The sequence below is a fragment of the Cydia pomonella genome, chromosome 9 (assembly GCF_033807575.1).
Source record: "Cydia pomonella isolate Wapato2018A chromosome 9, ilCydPomo1, whole genome shotgun sequence".
NCBI lineage: Eukaryota > Metazoa > Arthropoda > Insecta > Lepidoptera > Tortricidae > Cydia > Cydia pomonella.
Window position 1 is genome coordinate 15973566 of NC_084711.1, and position 20554 is coordinate 15994119.

At 38.1% G+C, this 20554-nt stretch overlaps 1 protein-coding gene and 1 long non-coding RNA gene across 2 annotated transcripts in view; both read left to right on the forward strand.

Moving 5' to 3' along the window:
* Positions 1 to 1326: 1326 nt before the first annotated feature.
* LOC133521484 (uncharacterized) overlaps positions 1327 to 20554 on the forward strand; it is a 33832-nt gene continuing 14604 nt past the window's right edge. The window contains 7 exon segments of the mRNA XM_061856474.1: positions 1327 to 1549; positions 9628 to 9786; positions 16756 to 16852; positions 17893 to 17940; positions 19258 to 19314; positions 19631 to 19740; positions 20166 to 20384. Coding sequence (XP_061712458.1) covers positions 1496 to 1549; positions 9628 to 9786; positions 16756 to 16852; positions 17893 to 17940; positions 19258 to 19314; positions 19631 to 19740; positions 20166 to 20384 — 744 coding nt within the window. The 5' untranslated portion in view covers positions 1327 to 1495.
* LOC133521468 (uncharacterized) lies at positions 1634 to 5343 on the forward strand. Its single transcript, XR_009799905.1, has 2 exons — positions 1634 to 3863; positions 4399 to 5343. It is a non-coding gene; the product is annotated as an uncharacterized LOC133521468 (long non-coding RNA).

Consider the following 20554-nt stretch of genomic DNA (forward strand, 5'->3'; position numbering starts at 1 on the left):
ATTTGCAACCCCAGTCAATAGGTAGGTACCTAAATAATATGATAGGGTGGGGTGTAGGAAAAGGTAGGTAGCACATGCTTACCTAAGAATGAGTAAGATTTTGACTTATTTATTTATCACGGACAAAGGAATATGTAAAAAACCTACGAATACCTAAGTACATATAAGCTTCAACGACAACGCCTTTGTAGATTAATATCGCGCACAGTACAGGTAGGTATGATTTAGATATCACAAGTCCCACATATTATGGAAATGATTACCTCAAGGCCGAAATTCGCGTTTAAAATTCGGGTCAGAACCGCCTAATTTATTAACGACGCATGGTGTGCCACAGGCGAGGACACCTACTTATCTCACTTATCTAAAGGTGCTTAAGCCTCCCGAAAATTCCCGCGTGCGTAGAAAATTTACGACTTGAGAAGAGATTTTAGCGTTATCTGCTTTATCAGGAGATATTGCGAGGTGCCGTGAGCTTGTCGTTTGCTAAACAATAGTAATTTATCTGGGCGCTAGATCGCACGCCGGCCAACCGCTGTCCGCTATATGAATCTCCAGTCTGAATGGTGTTCGAATCGCTTACTCGTTCGTGTACACATAGTGCACATGTTGTGTATAGTGTTGGCAAACGCGTGCATTCTTCAGATGTATGTTTTAGTTATTTACTAGCTGAGGTGAGTGATATTTTAATCTTTCGATTGCTTCAAAGTTGTTGAAATGTACTGTTTACAATTTATTTCAAATTTCAACAATTATTTTGAAATTTTAGAACATTCTACTACTTGATTAAACCGTATTAATTCCTAAATATAACTTTTCAGATACCAGAAATCAATGACATCCTTAGATGAATTTGTCAATTCATCAACATGGCTTATCAAGGTATAATAGTTTATTTATTTTATTTTGAGTATATGCCGATACCTGATTTTAACATTCAAAGTGGAAAAAATTATTCCCTGTCGGCTCTCATTGCTCTCAGCCATGTTGCATCTGTGATTCACCTTGAGCGCTCTATATCTAGAGAAATCAATAGTTTTTGGATATAAAAACCTTAAATTATCCCTTATTAGATCAAAGGATAAACACCAAGTTCCAATTGCCACAAAAAAAATGTGCGTATAAATAACTAATTTCACACAGATATATATTCGTGGCGAAAAGCTAGTATGGAACTAAACGCAGTTTAACCGCCATGTAAATAGTGGTTTATACACTGCGGTAATGAACATTACCATAATTTACCGAGTATTACTGCATGTGGCAAGGTGGTTGTTTGTGCCTAGTTTAATGGGCAGGGCTGGACCGATCACGCAAGCATCCTTCCATTATTACTGCGGACTTGGCCGAGTGCAGATTAGTAAACATTATTCTATATATTCGTGAAATGATTGAGCATAGTTAAAATTAAAAACTTGTCATACTTAAATTTATATTAGTAAACAAGGTAATCAGCATTTTTGGCACAAACCCTACAGTAAATTGGTAAACCCCAATGGAATCTTCAACTGACGGCGAAGACGATGATATTGATGATATCTATGATGACGTAAGTTATATTATGATACACCATACAATATACATCTATAAATTGAAACTAATATCAAGCGTGCGCCCAAACCCGGTACCGGTCGATCAACCACTGGAAATTAAGTTGTTGATCATAATTATACTTATCGACATCTACAGAGTTGTATCGCTTTTGAATGTTTGTGAGGTGAAAAACAGTGAGGTTCACAAAATCGGAGATACGTGGAAATTTTCTTTTTTTTTAGTCGGTAACTTTTGACAAGGAGTTTATGCGGCTTTCATAGCTCTCTTTGTGTCTCTCTATGAATCAATGGTTTAATCATATTACGTGTTTCCGTCGTCAATTTGTTGAGGCCTGTGCGTCTTCGAAGACGTATCACAGCGCGGAGTCCCCTATCTCATTCCATCCACCGCAGGTTCGGTGGAAGGATATACAGTCAACCAATTTAATTCCTAGGACACTATAGAACCATGCCATAATGACTTCTACGACAGTGCTTATTGAGTGATGCGTGTCAAGTATCAGTAGTTAAAGCGACAAGGTTCTATAGTGGCCTAGGATTTAAATTGGTTGACTGTACATAGAAGTCAGAACGAACAAAAAATAACTAAATATTACTTAGTTTAAATAGTGCGAAAATTGCTTGAGCATCGGCATGGTGTAGACTGTACAGTGGAGTGAGTCATCCTTAATGCGTACCGTTACTTGCAATATCCATAAAAGGACTGATCCACGCTATAGCCCCATACTACAAAACTACTAAGTTTTGGACCATGTATGTACTTAGGCGCGCTACACCGCACATACATAAATTAAACAACGGTTCAATGTACATATTTATTTATTTAAATGGACTGATCTCATCAATCACAGCTAACCTATTTTAAGTCGTTCCTTCGCAATAAGAAAGCTAGTTTCAATTCGCTTATGAATTATTAATCTTTCTACCAGCTGAAGCATCAATGTCTATGAAACGTGTGTTTTATTTGTATTTTAAAACTATAAGGAGGGTAATAGTCGATGTGTGTATGTGTATGCATATTGTAATAGTTGGTATTTTATCGCGTTAATTACATAGTTATCACTTTTTGAAAGTGTTAATGCATCAACCTACCCGCCTAAGTGCATAATGCGCATGTGCACGTACGCACATGTTCTTAATATTGCAACAAATTGTGATCATCTTTAATAGGTGAGCTGAACATACCTATTTTAAGGTTACATGATTCCCGTTAAGTATTGAACCGATTTGAATATATACCTACTTAATCATATAACTTATTTTCATATTCTAGATCCAAACAAACTCTCACTATTTCTAAATGATGTATCTTAATTACGCGAGAGATCGCTTTTTGACGATAAGACCGCCTGTTGTTACCTGGTTAGTTTTTCTTTAAAATTTATTTGTAGTTTTACATGTATGTAAAAAGTATAATTATTGGTACAATAAAGAATATTTAGTTACGTGTATAAAATATCCGAAAAACAAGGTATTTTTTGAATGACATTTTATTTACAATAACAATTTACATAATGGATATACACAGAGGATTACTATAACTAGCTTAAATCTAAAATAGGCCCCTGAGGCACTATTACAAGTTAATTGATTACATAGTTTGGCAAATAAAATTTAAAAACCGATATTATTTTTTTCGCAAACAGTAAACATTGAGGACATGATATAACTAATAATAATACAAATAAACGTGCATAAGAATATTTGAATTTCAGCCAGAGGCGATTTTACTATGACAATCTAGCTAGGCCCTTATGTTTCATTTTGTTTGGAAATAACCCACAATAATAAAATTTTCATTCAAGAAATACCTATCAATAGTACAATGAGAAAAAAAAACATTTACAATTTATTTTGGGTACGAATCCAACCGAATAAAGGTGACAGTCCATTTCCAACTGCAGCTGCACTACCGTTGCGACATTACTGGTGCGACATTACTGCAGCGGCCGACTGCTGCTGTTTGCGGCGTGCAGTCGCGGCAGCGTTCGTCAGTTGATTGCCAAAGTCAATGAATAATGTCACTGTCAGACGTATAAATAAAATTACTAATTTACTTATTTGTATTTTTTACGAGAAGAAGTAAGTGACGATAATGCTACATGGTACACGAAAACGAAAAACAGTTTGCCTTTCTACAAAAGTCACATTCAGTCGAAGGCAGCTACGCAATATTATTAAAAAACCAGATATTGTTGGTGATCGTTTGTTTGCCGATTAAATGAATAACAATTTAACTTCAAATTGAAGAAATACAACCAAATTACTCAAATTAAATGAATGCAGAGGAGAAATATTTCTTCACTTAAGGTAAGTTAACATTTTGAAATTATCTTCCCCATCCTCTTGACTAAATGCGTGACCACCGCACACAGCAACCCGACGAGAGCGGGACTCATGTTGCTCGTGATGGATACGGTATGCGCACTTGATCCACTTGCATCACGTGATCCAGCCAAATCCAGCCGGTGGTGTCTGCACGTTTTTAGTGGCCTAGTACCGCCTGGATGTAGAAGTCTGCGATAAACGTCCCCTCAAAAAGCTAGGTAGGCTCTTTTATCCCGGGTTTACTTTATTTTTGCAAAGGGATTCGTGGGCTTCGGAGATGGCGATGCGACAAAATAAATTCTCCAATGCAGTCGTTCAGTGTTAGCAAAATATTACAGATTTTTCTTTCTGAGTTTTCATATTAAACCAATCTTTCATTAGTTACCTAAAAGTAAAGAATAAACGAATAAATTGATTTGTAAGAGCTATAATTACGCAATTTACACTTAATATTGTCCAGTTTCCTATTTCAAACTAAAGCACAAATTTAAATCTTATAATCGCTCTTGTGTTGCAGGTGTCCATGGGTGACGGCACTCGTGGTCGTGGCAGATACAGTGTATGACTAGACCATATAAAACTTGATGGGCGAGACAAGAAATCCTTTATGAAGAAAGCTATTTACGTTAGCCAAGGGGCTGATAGAAAGAATATTTAATAAATTAATTGGAATAATAAATATTTTCCTCGTGATGGTGTGATAAAATAAATTCGTGTTGCGCTCTGTAGCAAAGTTTGTTTAACCCTCATGCCTTGAAGTCCCCGCAACTGTCAATACAATTTTATTTTAAAACCGCTGTCGCTTCTCTTGTGGTTCAATTTTGTAATTTTTCTTACGTTTGAGTATCCATATGCTACCATGAGGTGTTAAACAACAACTTTGCCTTTTGTATTTCTAGGTAATACAACTGAATTATTGCTTCTTTTATCTCAAAAATGGCTTTGAAATGACAAAGTGAGAAAGTGTCACGATATTATACACCGTGGGCTGGTAAAACCTGATAGTTTTAAAGTTGTATTCGTAATCGCATTTAGAGGCTAAAATATCATACAAATTTTCTGTAATCGGACTTCTTTCAGAGATAATGGCAATTCTTGCGAAAATTTGTTTCTGCTATAACTTTGTGAAAAACGCCTTTTTCGCTGCGGCACTGCCTTTATATGACTTGGTTTAGTCATACCTTTTGACAAACATTACTCAACTAAAAAGAACACTCGCAATTTTGATCTATAGATGAATTAAGAAAACTTTACATCTTCGTTGTAATGTTTTTTTTTTTCGCCAAGATGTAGAAAGAAATAACGTGCTGTGTGCAGAAAATGGCTTTTAAATCGGCTAAAAAAAAAACAGAACATTTTTTTCCGAATTTTACTAAACATTTTTTGATCCTCAGGAATGCGTGGTTAAGATCTGTCGGATTTTACCAACCCACGGTGTATATAATATGATATTACGACACTTTCACATTTTATCACGCCAAATTCACTGTGCCACGGTACTGTCAGCGAGAATTCAGTAATTAATCCTGTTAAATATAAGCGTCACTGAAACTCCTAAGCACGCCTCCAACTCCAGAAGTGATACATGCGCGTTGCCGACCCTTTAAAAACCTGTACCCTTCTTTTTTCAAGAACCCCTACTGTAGACCTTCAGAAAAACCTCGGCAGGGAGCTCATACTAAAGCCGGAGCGCCCGCGGGAGGAAATTCCTCTTAAGCCGCACAGTGCGCGACCATTGTTGCCACTAAAAAATGTAATCTACTGTGGTTTCGTAGTATCCTAACACAAATATAGAGGATACAGAGTAAGCTATTTCATTCAAAACATTTTCTCAGTCAAAATTTGGAAAAAGAGAGAAAGAGGAAAGAGAGAGGAAATTGCATACGACCACTCCGTTCAGTATTAGAATCATCATAGAAATATTATGTTGTCACATTTTTATGCTATGTGTACATGATTGTACGATAATGGTTAGCATACCTACATCGATCTTATTCTAACACATAAGTGCGTCCTGTAATTTAGTAGTAGTAGTAGTAAAACTTTTTATTGTACAAAAATGAACACAAAACAGGAAAAAAACACTCATCATTAATACAAAGGCGAACTAGTTTTCCAGTTTTTTCACTATTATTAGTTACCTGATAAATTCATTAAATAAACAGTTCTTTCCTTATTTCGTAGTTTTCCGAGAACAGCTATAAGCTCGAAAGGGCAAGAACGATAGAGAGCCAAATATACGATTTTCAAATTAAGATTTTCAAGGTAGGCAAAATGAATTTATCAGGAAACATTAAACAAAAACAATAAGAGCAACGCCAAGATACAGAGGAACTACCGCGAAACACAGAAACTATCGGGGTTGTTTATCCGCGGGTGTAATAAACTCCTTATATTGTAGTGGTTATATCCTCTTTGCTTAGAGCTACTAATATCTGTGACCAAAGACATTTCTGTAAAGATTTGACGTGCGGTTTGCAGTTGCGGTCGTATGTACACGAAACACTAAAAATCACCATGCTACGTGCAGTCGGTCTTGTCATCATTTTACTATGGAATTTGACAATAACACTGACGTATTCAGGCCGCTGCAGTAATGTCGGAGCAGTAGTGCAGCTGCGGTCGGAAATACGTTAAAATTACCATATTACGTGCAGTCGGTACCGTCATTGATTTTACTATGGAAATTGACAATAACACCGACACGATCAGGCCGCTGCAGTAATGTCGGAGCAGTAGTGCAGCTGCGGTCAGAAATGGACTGTCACCTTAAGGGCTATTACCTACTGGGGAAAGCACAGCAAGGGTCTACCAATATACATACTGTCAATTTTGCTTCGAGTCCATGAATGCTGAATTGGACGTTTTTTAAAAGTTAAACTTATTAAAATTACTATTATGAGGCCCATCCCAAAGTCGTTTGATCTACAGGTGTAAACAATAATTATATTACAATACTTAAATATGCTTTTAGTTTTTCGCTACATGAACTTTACTGCATCGGGGCTCGTATGCGGTTATTATCAAATAAAGGTCCATATTTACTCTAGAAAGTGATAGAGGTGACGTAAGTACTTACTGTACAGCATCTACAGGTAAATGTATGTGGTTGCCTCGTGGCTCTCTACTTTCCATGATATGATCACCATATGACTACCATATTTACTAATAGGGAGTATTACTGCAATGTTCTGCCGCCAGAGTGCAGCACTAACTCCTATCATAAACCACAGTAACTTATTGATACTGTGCCTTAAACTGTTTTTTGACAAGTTTTCACAGATAATAAAATAACACATAAATCAATTAATGCATTAAGGCGGTTTATTTACAAAGGACCTACTGGGAAACGCGAAAATCGAAATTTAGTTATCTGCCTCTTTATCGCTTGAATATGCAAGAGTGATAGAGCGGTTAGATAACGAAATTTTGATTTTCTTGTTTCACGGTAGACCCTCAGATTGTGATGGATTGTAGTAGTGGCCCCTGAGTCGCGTAATATTCCCTATTTGAAATTTCGGCTTTTTTCCGTGACGTCACCACTTATCACAAAAAACTATGGCTCATGGCTGATATGGTTACAATACAATACTCTTTTTCTACTCGTCGACTGTAATGGTTGAATTAAGATTTCGTACACCAATCTATAATTGCGTACTTTTCATGTATGGGCTCCCAACTCAACTATAAATTTCATTTCGATACGCTGTAGTTAACTATAAAAAAATAGTAATAATTGTGCTAGTTGATAGGTATAAATTTCATTATTATACCGCATGAAAGATGCTTACTTCTACGGAGTTTCCATTGGCAAAAAAGAACCATAAATTGCACGTTTTTTACTTTCTATTTGTGCGATAATTCCGATGCAGTCGGGCAATACAACTAAAAACGGGTACAAAAAGTTAGACAAGCTGAAAGTGTAGAAGCATATCCACTTACGGACCACATTGAAATAATACTTTTACAGTACATATGGGGCTACTTTATAGCACTAGTGCGAGAAGTAGCATATTACGTTACTGTGTCGAACATTTAAAGGGCCATATGTACTGTAAAACGTTGTACGATACATGTGCGAATAGGTAATTCGCAACTCGTGTCGATTTAAAACACTCCCTTCGGTCGTGTTTTAATTTATCGCCACTCGTTTCGAATTTCCTATTTTTCGCACTTGTATCGTAATGTACTATTACGTGTGCCTCCTTAAGTCTTCATCCGTGTAACTAGGCATGCGATGAATTTATTCATCTTTAATCTAATCGTTTACTAGCTACAACAATTTAATGTTTGTACTTTAATCTTAGAATACTTGATACTTTATATTAAGTCTGATTAAAGTATTTCATAGCTAATTAACAAATAAATTAACTGCCAGTTAAGCTTAGTATTTGAAGATTGTGAAACGCCAACGATGACTTTATTCGTCAGATAAGTGACAAGTAGCGTAAGTAGCAAGACTTTACTTGGACATTGTGAAACATCTAAGTAATGAAACTGATGTATAGTTCGTGTTATTCACGATGACGCGCGATTTGTCAAATCTAACCTTTAATAACATAATTACATAACATTAGGAGTCAAGCCACGCGTCTTCGTGTATGACACGATCTATACCTATAGAGTGTGCACTCTAACCAACTTATTTCTCTATGGCGTTAGGTAAGGAAGTTAGGTAGGAACTTAGAAACTTGGTTTACATGCTCCCAGAGCTAGCCCCAGGTGGCCTAAGTTTTTTTGACACCGGGATGTTGGTTATTTGTGGGTTACATGCTCGGTGCTGAGCTAATCCTATAAAGTTACGTTTACATATATATTAGGCAGGTTTACATTATATTAGCAATATCAACAAATTTATTTCTCATTTGTCCGTTTCATTTTTTAAGTGCGTTTCATAAGTGCTACTTTATATACAGCTTATGTACTTATACATTTCAAGTATAATTTCCCCTTTATTGAGACGTGCATAATTCATTGAAAAATAATAACGTCTAAGTATTTTCTCCGTCGTGGTCATAAATATTTATATATTTATGCACTTTGTGTCGTTGAAATAAAAATAAGAAAAATGTTTTCCATATTTATGAAGTAAACTGTAAATACCGCGTAAAATTAATTCATAATTGGAACTTGTGGCAATAACATTATACTTGACAGTTTTTACCGCATTAATAGGTAATCGGTATAATTGAAACGTTAGAGGCATTTCAATGTAATGTTTTATGAATGTTCTAAAAAAAAATTTGATGCGCAGCGTGCCGTGCTTTTGAGAAATAATTCCGACTATCTTTCTATTTTCTGCATAAATTTATTATAATATTTCACCTTATGTTAAAGAGATACGAACCGGTCTTCGTCCCAGTTATCACCAGGGTAATTAATTGCGTCAGGTTGGGTTTGTTATAACTACAAGAAAATGGATAACTATGTTGAGATAGGACGGATTTTAGACCACTATTCGGATCAAATCAAAGGGCTTACCGCAATGAATTTAAAATTTCGTTATCACAGGCTCTCTGTCACTCTAGCATACTTGAGCGATGGAGACGCAGAAAAAGAATTTTCGATACCTATTCATTTTTCTCGTTACTGCCTTAGCCCGAGCAAAGTCGAGAGACTCAATTATCCCAGTCGACATACCTTCTTCGGTATTTCTTATGAATGCTAGTTATGCTAGCGACAAAATATCCAATACGAGCTTTTGGAAAGTTGGAAAATAACAATATATTTTATCTTTGTTCGACAGGTGTCGGGGGCGCAGCGCGGGCGCGAGCGGCATGCGGCCCCTGCGGCAGACGCCCATGGAGGTCGGCTAGCGCGCGCCCAGCCCCCGCGCCCCTCCCCCCGCCCCACAGCCATGGAACTCTCTGACGTGCCGAGACACCGACCCCTTGCCTTCGATAAGGTAAGTGTACTTTACTGTTTGACTTGAGAATCCATGTGGCATTCGGCAGAGCCATGTAGATTGGCTCGCGCCCGCCTAGCCTCCGCGCCCCTCCCCACGCCCCACAGCTATGGAACTCTCTGAAGTGCCCAGACACCGACCCCTTGCCTTCGATAAGGTGAGTGTACTTTACTGTTGGACTTGATGATCCATGAAGCAGAGCAATGGAGTTCAGCATGCATCAAGCCCCCACGGCACATACACAGGTATACGCGCATATTTGTAATACGATAATAAGTATATAGTTACGTAATAACATTTATAAATAAACAAGTGAAATTTTCCAAAATTGAACAACGAGCGTGGCGCCCTCGCAAGGCCTGAGAGTTAAACAAAAAACTTTGCCATCGAGTGCCACATGCACCAACGCGAGGAAAATACTAACTGTAAATCATTAAAAATCTAATTCTATGATCGCAAATTAATATTTATCATTCAAAACCTTCATTACAAAATCAATTCTACCAGCCAATACGAGAATACGAGAAATCAACTCAAAATGTCTATAACCCTCGTGGATAAAATGCAACTTTCTTATCAGTTATAGAAGAACAAAGAGAGCCTTAAGGACCTGGTGTAGTGTTTTTTTTTAAATAGTACGTAACACTAGTGGGGGCCTAGCGCGCGCCGCCTCTATAAGGGATTAGCAAAGCGCCTTATAACGCCGCATAACCTAAACATTTTTATTTAAGTAGATATTATTTTCGCTTTTTAGCTTGTGCGTATGAAAACTGTCACTTTACTGCTATTCTTAACTTGGAAACGTACAATTAGACATCTCGGACCGCATACACAGTCACAAAAATAACTATAAAACATTATGAAGGCATTTAAGATACACATACATTTTATTTATGCATGTATACTTTAGGAGGTACTTACTTTATGAAAGGTATCCGTAAAACGATAAGGATTTTTAAAGGGTCGGCAACGCGCATGTAATACCTCTGGTGTTGCAGGCGTCCATAGCCTACGGTTGCCACCGACGTGGTATAAAAAAAGAAATAATTTTCAAAAAACCTTTCAATGGCAAAATGGCTGCTCAGCTCACGTTTCGACATTTTTTCCTAAAAACATAATGTCCTATTTATTGGCCCACGCAAAATTTCCTAAAAGTATGTATGTTATAATCTCTACCAGCCTTAGTTTATACTAGTGTGCTTACTAAAAACTGAAAGTAATACTGAAGCAAATAGTTAGCAGCCTCTCATAAATCTTAGCGCTTTGATTTCTATTTCGGCGCGGCGGCCACTTTCCCCCTACATTATGCATCACGTCGATTCTAGAAGTAACGCCTTCCCCCTGCTATTTATTTTTAACAAGAAAGCCTAGAACGGCGCCTCTGGCTTTTCTGAAAATCGATAAGGTTCGCTTCACCCGGCTTCAAGCTGGCCTCTTCTTTCCGTATTCATAAGGTAAGCCCTCGCACGTCATGCATATGTTAATAAAGATTTTCCGAAAATATTCATATTTTATCAGTCAAAAATGTGTGCATGGCTCCTCTTTTGTAGAACAGTTTTGATTCAGTTTTGATGAAGGTCGTTTTGCGATAAAGCTCCGGTAATGCTTTGGGGACTTGTCCGACCTAATCTCTGTTGACAATTCTCAGAAGCCATTGCCTTGAATGTGCCGTGGTCACGGCAGCCCGGCCGTGACGGAGCACACAATTCAGCGCGACAGCCGCTTCGATAAGTCCGATCCATTACATTAATTGGTGAAAGCTATTACATGAGAATGGTTACACGAGAAATAGCGAGACTGATTATTGTTCCTGTCGTTGATATCTGTGATTTACAACCTAACAACTCCCGTTGTTGATTGTAACGACGCCACACACGCTCGGCTGCAACCCTTTGTTGTCCCCCGGGCGCAGGGCCCACGCATAATGGTGGCTGGAATAACAAACAGGGAAACACATTTCTGTTCCAAGAATGCTGTTGTATTCATTCTCATAATCACGATCCTATTTTCTCTAAATTAAGCGCAAATATTCAACAAAGATTTTTTCCCAGGGGGTGGAATATCTCCGCCTAAATTTTGCACGCAATAACCGAGAACCTACTTATAAGAAAGCCTTCGAGAGTTTTGGGATGATGCCAGATAGCGAGCTAAGAGACAAAAAGCGAAATGGGTCCGCCATATTTCCGTGACGTCAGATGATGACTTAGCAACGGATATCTATACGGGTAGCGATCGCTGAAACGAGTTTTCGAGGAGAGTTTTTAATCTTTGCATATTTTGTAGTAGGAACAGATTGCGGGCTTTCAGTTCGGGTGAGGTCCGGTTTTATTCATAGAAAAGGGAGCGGTGGGGAAATAAAAGGGCTGAGTAAGTCCGCAACTTCGCCGTCATTTAACCGTCCTCCACTCCAGATTGGCTCAATACAACTTCAACTGGGGATTTCCTTCATTCAGTGCAACCCACGATCGAACACAGTATATTCCACGGTAGTACATTAAGCGATTCTGTATAAATAGAGCATTCTAATCCACAGTTTAACGACTTGGCTGGTTTGAAGTGATTAACGATGAAAGTTTCAGCAAATAGTTCCGTATAATGGTTTGTTAAATGGAATCGACCACGAATAACGTAGACTGTAACTATTCACTTTGTATATACATATTATAAAATGAATATAGATTCACAAATATATCTACAATATATGTATATACCCACCCCTTTTACGAAGTTTAGTTTGTCGACTTAAAAATACATAATTTATTTAGGTTTTACCAAAACACAACTATCATCGTTACATAAATCTTTTCTCACTTTATGTCGCAATTGCAAGAAGATAGAAATGTACAACCCTTTAACTATCCATAATCGTAATCTTGTTAATCCTAATAGATCGCAATATTGTCTTCAAACATTGTGTATCCCAGCGTTTAAAAACAAAACAATCGCGTGTATATAGTCTGATTGTCGAGCGGTACGGAGGTCCGGACCGCGGGATGTGACCCGGCCATGTAATTCCATCGGATGCGAGAGGACCGGTGTGCCCAGTTCTTTACCCTACCCTTGTATCATGAGCTCCAGACACGTAAACACTATGCATAAGCATAGAGCAAACTTATGCTGGTTGATGTAAGCCTTCAACTTGCCCGTGGTCGGTGAGTGGCTTGAATAGCGCCGCCGAGCTGCGATCGATCGGGCCCGTGACGTCACCGCCTTAGCCTTCGCGCTCCCGTCTCCGGGGACGAATCAGCGTCCACTAACACGCTTAGTCCAACAGTTTAACTGACTATTACACAACTTATACAACTATCATATCTTTAGGATAATTGACGTTCTGCTCATGCTGAATCAATAAACATATTAGTGGGTTGTTATTTAAGATGAGCACAATTTGCTAATTTGCTAATTGGATTAGTCATTTTGTCCGAAAAACCTTAAATATTGTCGGTTCTTCTGCTCCCTTAAAACCCTGTTTGACCATAATTAATAAATATTCGTATTTAACTAACCTCGCAATAAAGCAGTTGAACGAATTGATACAAAGGCAATTCATCAAACTGAAATAAGGAAATCGAGCCTTAAAAAGTTTGTTTTTAGTTTTAAAATATTGTATTTTATAATATGTATGCTAGTTTTAAGGTGATTTATCTATGAGTCAATAGTTGCCTGAAAATAAAGATTTTTCATTTTTTCATGTACTTTTTAGACCACAACACACTATCTATTCGATTGTTTGAATCGATGAATATGCCAATAACTGTAGATTAAAATGAATGCTACAAAACCTATCAAAATATACGAACAACGAGCCTATGGAGATCAATAACAGAAATCTAATTTCGCCAGTGCAGCTAAACGGAATCGGAACCATTAACTTTCCCAATTTCACGGAGCCAATACACAGCGCGATCGATATTTTCAATCTAAGCTATTACTACCGATTGCATCTTCGCCATTGGCGCGGTTAGATCGAGTTTGGCGCTTTAGCGCTGCATCGGCTTTGTCTTCGAGGAGGCTTGAGACTGGAGGGTGCTGGAGGGTCTCGGCCCTCGGCAGCTGAGCTCGAGTGCACATTGACCTAAAAGGACATAAATCACGTCACTAGATTCAAAAGCAATCGCCTTGAACGCATCGCTTGTGCTTCCGATTTATTTTTAAGTCGAGAACCTAGTTCGCGTTATTTTATATACTCGTAACCTTGGCATTGGTTTACTATATGTAGAATATTTACGCGACTTGATTACTTAAAACATTAATAAGTTCTCCTGCATAGGTACGATAAACTAGACCATTTAAAAATTTAATATTTGTTTAGAACTATGAATTCTGCAGAATCGCTAAGGCATATCGAATGACTAGTGGTTCTGCCGGCCTATTAGCCAACGTGACAATCGCTATCGCTTCGACAACGAATCGCTTTGTGTCTCTCTATCCGTCTTCCATATTAGTGCGACAGTGACAGTTGCGTTTCGATCGCTACGGAGCGTAAGCGATTTGCACGTTGGCTACGCGGCCCGAGCTGTAGATTTCGCGATAGATGTGTAAATTAAAAAAATGTCTAACTACTGAATCGATTAAAAAAATCTATTCAATCATCGAACCCGCTCACAAAATTTTACGATTGTCGGTTGATAATTGCGACCGTAGAGAAGAACATCCGGACATACGAAAGCATTTTAGCCCATGCCTAAACGGAGCCCTTCGCTAACGCTCGGTCAATTAATTATTACTGGTCGCCCGCGATACAGGCGTAGCCTAGAGGTCACAGCTCATTAGAGCCACCCCGCACCCGACCCTCACCGCCTCGCCTCGAGCGGTTAGTATTCTTCGTATGGATTTCTATGGGCATGCGCTCACTACATCAACTTCGTACCACCACCGGATAAGTTGATGTAGTGAGCGCATGCCCATAGAAATCCATACGAAGAATACTAACCGCTCGAGGCGAGGCGGTGAGGGTCGGGTGCGGGGTGGCTCTAATGAGCTGTGACCTTTGTGCGACCCTTAGAAACCCTTGAGTCTTGATATTCTGTTGTCTATGTGTTTTATTGATAATAAACTTATTCTTATTTCATATGGAGTCCAACTAAACAAAACCGTCAAAAATGATTAATGATAAAAGCTTACGAAATCAGTTTCGTGCAAATAGAACGATGTGCGTTTCTTGACATGCATGTCATGTTATTGGTATTACGCGAAACTTGCTGAGCACGCATGGCGTGCGGGCCTGTTGTTAGCGGCACATTATGTTTTAATAATGGTGGCGAAATGCGTGCACGTCATAATTTGCCTACATTTTCAAAATATATCCTTTAGGATATTTTTGTAATTTGAAGACGGATGATAAATGTACAAATGTACATGCTCGACTAATACTAATAATACAAATAAGGCCCTTTTAAAACCATAGGCGCATCATATTATAAACTAGCTGTCAGTAGGAATTAGAAAATCCGGTTCGAAGAACCAAGCCCGAACAAAAAAGAACCAGAGGCCCACTGCGAAAACCGAAAATAAAAATTTCGTTATCTTGCTGTCTATCGCTCTTGTATATTTGAGCTATAGAGAGGCATATTTCAATTTTGTTTTTCCCGGTTGGCCCTCAGTTCTAATGGTGGGTACCTACCATTGACATAGAAATACCAAATTAAACTTGGGTCTTATTGCGCGAGAATATATTAAATATTTTAATGAGTTTTCGGGTGTTACATACGTTCGTTATGCATGCATGCAATACTTATAATTCAAAATGGCTTTGGCGATGTTTGCTATCTTCATGTGTTTTAATGGATTACACTGATAAGTACTTGTTCATCATTTATTTATTTAAAAAAAAAATAGTTTCTTAATATAGACTTTATTTGTTTTGTAACTAACAATGCAAGTCGATTTTAACCAACTTCTAATAGTCGTATCGATTTCAAACTTTGCGGCTACATTACATACGTAGGTATATAAGTATGTACATAATAAATAATATAATACAGATGACAACAGAGGCTGATTTGATGATGGAGCCAGAAGATGGATAGTGGAATTCTTCGGTGGCTACTAAAATACTAAGTAGTAGATTCCTCGTGATTTTTTTGGGGGGATTAAGTTCAGTTGGCAATTATTAAGAATAGATTTTTTCCTAGAAACTTATGGCATTATTCATAAACGCGCCACAAGCTCCAATTAGGGCTTAATCTGTCATTTTGACGAAGGTATTTATTTGTAAGAAAGACATACCTGAAACATAAATAAACTAATTAACTTGCCCTTATCCCATTTATTTGCTGGGGTCGGCGCAGCATGTCTTTTTCTTCCATACCTCTCTCTCGCCCGTCATCTCATCATTCACTCGCGTTCGTTTCATGTCACCTCTCACACAATACATCGAACTTTTCCTCGGTTTTCCTCTCCCCCTTCACATTCGTTCGTAATACCTTTCTCGTCACATGACTTTCATCCCTCCGCATCACATGCCCGGACCGCGCTAGGCGATTCGCTGTTACTTTTTCTGCTATGTGTGCAATTTTCAGACTTCCTCTTATACTTAATACTCATTCCTTATCCTATCCATTCCAGTCACACCACACATCCATCTTAACATTGTCATTTCCGCTACATGCAATCTCTTTTCATTCGTCACCTTTAGGGCCCAAAACTGATCACGACAGGTCGTATGATGATTTTATAAATTTTACCATTCAGTCGGAGGGGCATCCGGACAACTATAATGGAATAAAGTTCATGTCACATAGCATGACAATATGGGAGAAAGTGATAGAGAGACACCTGAGAGACGAGAGTGATATAACACATAAATAAACTATTTAATTAAGGCTTGTAAAGTTTTATGAATGTCTATCAAAAGTGTAGAGGAGGGCGGTCTCATACAATGTATTACGTAGGTATACTTAGGTACTATATCGTCCTTTTAATCTTGTTATTTTGTAGATGTATATTTTTGTTCGTTTCTCATTTCAGATGGAAAGTTTAATAAAAGAAATGCAAGATCCAGAATCGGGTGTGCCTGTTCGAAGTCAAAAACTCTTTCTCACCTACATTCCGTCTGCTTTTATGGGTAAGATTAAGTCTTATCGCAATCCTAGTTAATAATAGTCACATTGTTATCTCTCACGCAGCCAAAACAACTTGTCCAACTTGAAATGTTATCAACTTCCTCTATGTGGTACAAAAATACATTCATTCAATTTATTTTGGTGATATTTTTAGCATACACTGTTAGCCCAGCGGTAGGCTGTGCGGCTTACAAGCCTTTTTGTTTCGTAACCCCGCTTATTTGGTATATACCGTTATTACCGTAAACCATTCCATAGTACGTGCTCTCAACCATCGCATGGCCATCTCGCTGGTCCAGCGCTGGGCCATCGTGTAGAGGAGCCATAACATTGGAATCGATACTTAATTACGTATGAAGCCTGTGGCCCATAGTTGTATGTTGTTCGACTATAGGCTATAGTTGGGTGGTGTTACGGTAGGTACCAGCTGCGCTTCGGTACAGACAGAGGGCCTACAGCGTACCACGTTCGACATGTTAATTCGTACGTAAGTGTGACGGGGAGGCAAAACGTCGAACGTGGTTCGCGGTAGGCCCTCAGGCACCGTGAGGAAACCTACATACATATTACAGCTGCAAATAAATACAAGTGCGAGTGAACTCCTCTATCCGTATTGGGCTAACAGGGAAGACAGTAACTCAAACCCTTTTGTGAAAGAAACTTTGCCCCGCATTGGGACGCAATTACATAGGCTCTTGATGTGATGATGATATTTTTTTATCAAATCACCAGTTATTAGATGTTTAATTAATTTCATTAACCCATTTTATTTATTATGTTTTAGATTGTAGGTATCACGAATTGGCATTTTTATTACTCAAAATTCAAAAAGAATCGTAGGGCACATGAAAATTAATGCTATCCTCAAACAATGTCCAAAAACAAAAGCAATAGTAATGAATTATTTGCAATTTCAAAACCATTAAGAACATAGCTACAATGCTACATACAAATAGAGCTACATGCATACTCGATGTTTTTTATTTGCTTCAATGTTATTTTACAATGTGGTTTTGAAATGTAAACTTTGTTTTGCATATAGCCAACGCGAAGAAAGAGGCTCTAGAAATGTCTCACTCAGCTCACTCAGGTAACACCAGACCTTCTACAAAATCCTTACTTTATGTTGTCTAAAATTACCTACTGCACAGCAGTCTATTTCTGTCAACGCAATATACCTATCAGCATACAATTCAGTATGTGAAACATTGATGTCGAGCAAAAGTAAACAAAAAAATGCCAATTTCGTTACCGTACCCCCTTTTAATAGTAATTAGGTGGTCAAAGGCATAGCCCCCGAAAAAGTTATACGCGTGAGCATTGTATTAATAATAACCATTAAAAGACTTCAACTCTGTGCTAATATTTGGTCGTCAAGGATATTATATTATTTAAAAGCAAAAAAAGAGTGGTTTTGTTCAGTATTGAGCAATCTCTGTACATAGACCAGCACCACTAGGTACGGCATGCGTTACCCGTCTGATTATAAAATCAATAGCGAGCCATATTTAATGTCTGCTAGCGGCCGTTCCCCGCCGCCAATTCTTGCTTATTCTTACCCATTATTTATTGACGATAAACGTCAGGCTCCTATTGCACATAAATGCCTACTAACTACTACCCTATCGCTTAAACAAAGCTATTTCAAATGTCAGTTTAAGCGGATACCTATTTGCGCAAGTTATTGAACAAAAGTCAAATCACCTGTAGATTTGTAGTGTTTTCTAGCTAGGTTTGGGACGCCAATTGGAATGTCATATTCACGTATTCTGTAGCCAAGATAGCAGAAACGATAAACGTTAATCTAAGAAAAGTAAATTTGAGAAAATAACAAATTATAACAAAAAAATATTATCGGTTGAAACAGATTTTTGCTATCGTCGTGAAATATATAAAATGTACCATTACTAAATTAAATTACAAGATTTCCTTCGTACAAAAATATGTTCGTATTATTTATTTAATATAAATACAATATTTCCGTCTCATGGCTAATACATATAGTAGAGCAAAACCAATCCTAAAATGTACGTGCCTCTATTCGATTTTTCAAATCGGGTCTAAACTGTACGCAAAGTCCGTCAGATTTGGATTCATTGGTCCGGGTGATTCTAGTTGCATTGGTATTGGAAACTCAAACCACCACTAATCGACACATTTTGATCGTAAAAACGTTGGCAGAGGTGCATGCATTTTCAGATTGGCTAAACCGTACTATCTATTGCTCATACCATAATGCACGCAACTATAAAATTACAAATTTCTCCTACATTTGCTACTTTGACAGATATTCATAATAAGTGTACTTTCTAAACTGGCTTTATCTGTAATTCAACTGCTCGGTTGCTCACCTGGGGCCAGAGCAACCACAAAGGGGGCACAAATAGGCTCATTTTCCATGTTTCAGGTTATGATCTTGTCGAATGGCTAATGGACCGGTTCAACCTCGACGAACAAAGTAACGGTAAGTTTTCGTAATTAATAAATATTTATCTATACTTTGTTTATACTTATAAAAAAACCAATGACGTTTGTCGTTTTGACGCGGGTGTCATCTGTGGTGGTCGCAGATAACTAATTGGTCAAACAAAAACTACTCGACTTGTAAGGGTGGACATCACAAAGTCGTACCACCCGTGGAGATTTTTTTAACTTACTTAAAAACATTGAATTTCTCGCGACAAGGAGAATTCGCAAATTGTTCTCTCATTTTTCTCAGATTTCCAAATACACCATACAATATCTAAGTATTAACGTAAGTATTTTCTCTTCTGTTTCAGTTGAAGCAATAAATTTAGCCAATCAACTCTGCCAGTATGGTTACTTCTTTCCTGTCAACGATTCGAAAAACTTAGTGTTAAAAGATGATTCTTCTCTATATAGATTTCAAGTAAGTACCCACTATCATATTAAATAGCCGCAGTGTATTTTGTTTAAATTTAGTGCTCACCACCAATTCTTTGTTAACCTGTTGCTACCGGTGGGAACCTATAATTGGCTCTCTGTTATTAACATAACATGTAATCTATAAGTTTTGTGCAATTGATAGATGTTGGTTCTCCGAATAATAAAGAAATAAAAAGAGAAGGAACGGGTATGAAAACGCGAACAAGTTTCTGATCGAATATAGATCAGCCCGCCTCCGACGTATCACGCACCATACTCATAACTGTCGTTTAGAAGTAAGGACATCTCAAACAAATTGTACAAGTATTTCAGTAATACGGTTCCAAGATATTTGAATAAGTATCTCCCAAGTTCTCTCTCTCTCTCTCCCGAGTTACGGAATAACATGTTTCTTCCCTGGTTCCGCAGAGCCCATATTATTGGCCGTGGCAACCGCCACGGGTAGGCGGCTCGGCGCCCGGCCTTGCCGGCTCCGACAACGTCGAGTACGCCATTTACCTCGTAAAGCGAACGTTGCGCAACAAGCAGCGACATGGTCTTGAAGACCACGAGGTGGAAGCGCTGGCCAACCTTAAGAAGAACCTTGCTGCAAAGTGGGACTTCATTACTATGCAGGCTGAAGAACAGGTTTGTTCAATAGCCTATGTGAGATTATGGATTAGATAACTCGTGGAGTGAGCGGTGCGAACCATATTTGTCAAACTAGTTTTACTCAATGTGTGGACTAAAGTCACAGTTAACCCACAAAAAAGTGTAACCTTATCTAAATGATTACCTATTTATTCCAGGGGTGAATA